Raw genomic sequence first — 5,000 nt, 5'->3', positions numbered from 1 at the left:
TTTTTAGAATCTGATCTCAGGTCAGAATGGGTTCATCAGACCAGTGTGTGTCCAGTGGAAACCTTGTATGAATCTGATCTCAGGTCAGAATGGGTTAAGAGACACAACGAAGGACCTTATGCATCTTTACGCCTGTATGCAGGGCTGTCACAATGATGACATTTTAACTGACCATTAATTGTCACTCAAATAATTGCAATTAACTAATTAATGTCATTGTGTTTCTGTTGTTGAACATTATTGCATCATTATAGGAATTAAAACTACATTTCTGTTTGGCTTTTTAGGATTCGTATAACAATAGTTGCACATGGGCGGACAAAATAGATAAATTACATTTTTATGTACTGTAACTGCCAGATTAAATACATAAATTACCACCCACTGCACTTTCTTTTCTTCATATTTCATTTCCATATATCATGGATTTCGTCTATAGTTTTGTATGACTGTCAATGCATGACTGCCTGCCCCTCCCAAGCTAGGGTAGTCTGCCTGGTCGAAACGTTGGTATTGTGTCATTAAAACACCATTCTACCAGCAGTGCGATGGAGTTTTTCGTTTATTAAAAAAAAACAATGACATAGTCGTCGACGAATTTGACAGATTTTTTTTTTTTTTTCCCACTGTTATGTTTATTCAAGATTCAGGGTATACAGTAAATCAAATGACAGTGTATGTGACACACCCATATGAAACATATAAAAGATACGAATTTGACAGATTTGAAAAGTAGTAAATAAAGAGGAATTGAGGTCCTCATTGGCATGCTGGCAGCAAACACAAGAAACATAGCAATGGTTTTAATAATTTCTTATGGTTTTAATCATTTCTTATTTTCTCTTTTTGTTTCTCTTAATGTGTTTTATGTCTTTATGTATTATGTTTTTTATTATATGCTGTCCTCTCATGTCTTGTTATGTCAGTTTCGTTTAGCGTTCAATGTCCGCGGGGACAACGAATGGAAATTAGCATCTCTGCTATTTTTTATGTAATGTTCATTAATATACTCTGTCCCGTCCAAATACACCAATAAAGTAAAGGAAAGTATGACGCTGAGACACCCAGTATTTTGGGGCAGCGGTGGCCGAACGGTTTGCGGAGCGGTCTTGATACCGGAAGGTCGCTAGTTCGTATCCCCGGACCGGCACGTTAAACTTACCACCGCTGAAGTGCCCTTGAGCAAGGCATTGAACGAACCCCTACCATGAAATGTTCTATGAGCAGGGCCTGGCTGTAAACAAGTTCTTGAGCTTAGTCCAGTTACCCTGGGTAAACATAGTACCTTTCCTTTCCTTTCCTTAGTCCAGTTACCCTGGGTATTGGGTAAACATAGTACCTTTGCTTTTGAAAGATTAGCGGACAGACAGACAGACAGACTAGACAAGACAAGACAACATGTGGACTTACTGGAACTGCGGAGCGGCGATCTCCCTCCGTCTCTCTCCCTGTGTCTCTCTCTCTCTCTCTCCATGGTGACCTCTCTCTCTCGGGGTCTCTCTCTCTCCAGCGTCGCTGCCTCTCTCTCCTTGGGTCTCTCGCTCTCTGCGTCCTTCTCCGCCGGGACGTAGAACTCATAGTCGACGCCTGGGTTCTGTTTGTGGAAGATGATCTGGACGGACACACACAGAACATTACAATCAATTCATCTTAGTTCTGTTTGTGGAAGATGATCTGGACGGACACACACAGAACATTACAATCAATTCATCTAAGTTCTGTTTGTGGAAGATGATCTGGACGGACACACACAGAACATTACAATCAATTCATCTTAGTTCTGTTTGTGGAAGATGATCTGGACGGACACACACAGAACATTACAATCAATTCATCTAAGTTCTGTTTGTGGAAGATGATCTGGACGGACACACACAGAACATTACAATCAATTCATCTAAGTTCTGTTTGTGGAAGATGATCTGGACGGACACACACAAAACATTACAATCAATTCATCTTAGTTCTGTTTGTGGAAGATGATCTGGACGGACACACACAAGACATTACAATCATCTCATTATATATAGAAAATTATGATTTTACGATCGATTGATCCAACAGATAGATATGTATCCCAGACCAGACTTTGCAGTGGTTGCTCATGCTCTTCGGAACGCTCTACCAACCCTCGGTCATAAAAAAAGCGCTGAGTCCGTTGATTGTTTTAGGAGACTCTTAAAAACCACATGTGTTTCACAAAGCACTTTGTTTTCACTCATCCATCAGCTGGTTCATGTTTTTGTTGCCTTTTGTTTCCTTGTTTTAACTGTTTCATCCTTGGTTTTAATGTGACATACAGTATTTATTGCGCAGCACCGTGTAACTTTGTTTTGAAAGGCACTTCATAAATACTAACTAACTAGCTTAAGGAAATGCACTTCGTTACTGACCATCAAACAAGACGGAAAGGACTTTTATTTTGGTGCTATCCCTTTTGGACTTAAGTAAATCAAAGTAAACGAGTTAACGGTGCCTGAGATTAGCTGTTCACAGACGGACGGATGGACGGAGTACAAAACATACCCTCTCCCCATGCCTTCGGCCTGGTGGAGACAATCATGTAATCTACAGAGAGGAAAAAATATCTTATTTTTCTCCTCTCTGTAGATTACATGATTTACTTTGATGTGTTATATTTTCTTTTGTGTGTTTCTTGTTGCATTGTTTATTTCCTCTTTTTGTGCAGTCTGTGTTTTTATTTCTTTATTGCACAGCTGCCCCCCCTTTGCCAACTTGTAGACTTTTGTATTGTTCTTAATCAATGACCTCTTCCATACAGGAAAGGATTCCAAATAAGCCAGCTGGCTTCTTCCTTTCCTTGCATTGTATTTTTGTTCTTCGATATGTTATTGTCTATTTTTCATACTATGTGCTAAATAAATAAACCTAAACCTAAACCTGTTTGTCTGTACTCTGTTGCTGTTTTTACATTTCTGTCTAACAAACTAATCAATCAATCACTTACATACTGTAAAGGTGTATTATTGTAGTTGTAGTATTTTATACTTACATAAAGGTGTAGTATTGTGGTTGTAATACTTAATACTTACATAAAGGTGTAGTATTGTGGTTGTAATACTTACATGAAGGTATAGTATTGTGGCTGTACTTAGTACTTACATAAAGGTGTAGTATTGTGGTTGTGGGTCCGGGGGCGATGAGGGCCTCTCCTCCCTCCTGCTGCCCAGAGGAGGATGCTCTCGGTCGGGTGTAGGTGAAGGTGGTTCCCCCTCCCTGGTACGACCCCGGAGCGTCCACGGCCCAGCGCCCGTTCACCACCGACACGCCGGTACCGCTACGCAGGGCTGTGTGTGTGTGTGGGAGGAGAAGAGTCAAGTCTCATTGCCTGGGGTTTCATTTTAGAATACCGGTAGTTAACACTTAAAACACCCCGGGGGCATTAAATCAGGACGCCCAGCGATTTTTTGCTTCAGGGCCCATTTCAAGGTGCACCAGGCGCCATCTTGGATGTAGCTAGAAGTAGCTAGATGTAGCCAAAACACCCCCGAGGGGATCGACAACAACGGGAAGTATGATTACAAGCGACGGGACCACGATGGGCCGTCAAAAACACAATCTTTGGATAGAATTGGACGGGTTGATTTAGATCAAGAGTTATTCATGATGTTTTCCTCCCATCCACTGAAATGGAGGGGGACCACTTTGGATGACGTCCCAACCAGAGATGTGCATGTTGTGCAGTCAGTCTCCTGTCTGTAGCTGACATGTATCTGTACTCATATATGAGAACAACAGAAATGTGCATGTTGTGCAGTCAGTCTCCTGTCCGTAGCTGACATTTATCTCTCTTGTCTACTCATATATGAGAACAACAGATGTTGAGTGTTGAATGTTTAAGCAGTGGGAGTGCTCATACTGTGAGATGTTGGCAGTGATGCGCGTGTGCTGTGTGTGTGAGATGTGTGTATGCTGTGTGTATGTGTGTGTGTGTGTGTGTGTGTGTGTGTGTGTGTGTGTGTGTGTGTGTGTGTGTGTGTGAGATGTTGGCAGTGCTGTCTGTGTGCTGCTGAGGTCATAGACAGCAGGAGCTCTGCTGAGGATCACAGTAAGCACACCTATGTGGCATTATAGCACCACCTACTGGATATCTGGAGATATTGGAAGTCAACCAAAATGCAACTAATATCTACAGTATGTACACTAGTAAACACACACACACACACACACACACACACACACACACACACATGTTTGTGGTTGTGTGCACGTGCATGCATGCGTGTGTATGATCTACAATGGTGTGTATTTTCGGTGTGCAACATTAGCTATATAACTCTGTCAAAATGGCAAGAGGTAAAAATGGCATTCATAAACTTCCCATCCTAAAAACGTAATTTCTTCACAAGTACTGTATAGTATTACCAGTGTGTGTGTGTGTGTGTGTGTGTGTGTGTGTGTGTGTGTGTGTGTGGGTGTGTGCGTACCCAGGTAGTTGGAGGAGGCGTGTCTCTCGGTGATGTTGAGGTGTGTGTGTGTGTGTGTGTGTGTGTGTGTGTGTGTGTGTGTGTGTGTGTGTGTGTGTGTGTGTGTGTGCGTACCCAGGTAGTTGGAGGAGGCGTGTCTCTCGGTGATGTTGAGGTGTGTGTGTGTGTGTGTGTGTGTGTGTGTGTGTGTGTGTGTGCGTGTGTGTGTGCGTGCGTACCCAGGTAGTTGGAGGAGGCGTGTCTCTCGGTGATGTTGAGGTGCGTGGCGCCGACCGGCAGCGTGAGCATCTTGTTGTATCCCAGCGGCAGCGAGGAGTTCAGGAACGACCCCGTGACCTTACGGCACGACCTCTGACCCCCGCCGCACACGCCACACCGGTCCACCGCCGAGCCGGATCCCAGGACGCCCTCACACCCCTCTGTCTGCAGAGAGAGAGAGAGAGAGAGAGAGAGAGAGACATAGAGAGAGAGAGAGAGAGAGAGAGAGACAGACAGAGAGAGAGAGAGACATAGAGAGACATAGAGAGAGAGAGAGAGAGAGAGGGAGAGAGA

The 5,000-nt window shown here is 43.4% G+C and overlaps 1 protein-coding gene across 3 annotated transcripts in view; it reads right to left on the bottom strand.

Annotated features, from left to right (window-relative positions):
- adamtsl4 (ADAMTS-like 4) overlaps window positions 1–5,000 on the bottom strand; it is a 90,899-nt gene that overhangs the window by 12,608 nt on the left and 73,291 nt on the right. For all 3 annotated transcript variants that reach the window (XR_013964375.1, XR_013964376.1, XM_080768428.1), the window contains exons 8-10: window positions 4,667–4,871; window positions 3,124–3,308; window positions 1,411–1,612 (exon numbers count right to left, since the gene is read on the bottom strand). Coding sequence is in view for 1 of the 3 variants with exons in the window: in XM_080768428.1 (XP_080624554.1) it covers window positions 1,411–1,612; window positions 3,124–3,308; window positions 4,667–4,871 (592 nt within the window). In the remaining 2 variants the exon portion in view is untranslated. The remainder of the gene's footprint in view (window positions 1–1,410; window positions 1,613–3,123; window positions 3,309–4,666; window positions 4,872–5,000) is intronic.

The sequence above is a fragment of the Protomyctophum bolini genome (genome assembly GCF_963924005.1).
Source record: "Protomyctophum bolini genome assembly, chromosome: 7".
Lineage (NCBI taxonomy): Eukaryota > Metazoa > Chordata > Actinopteri > Myctophiformes > Myctophidae > Protomyctophum > Protomyctophum bolini.
Note: the sequence above shows the minus strand (reverse complement) of the source record. Positions and strands in the feature narration are given on the sequence as shown.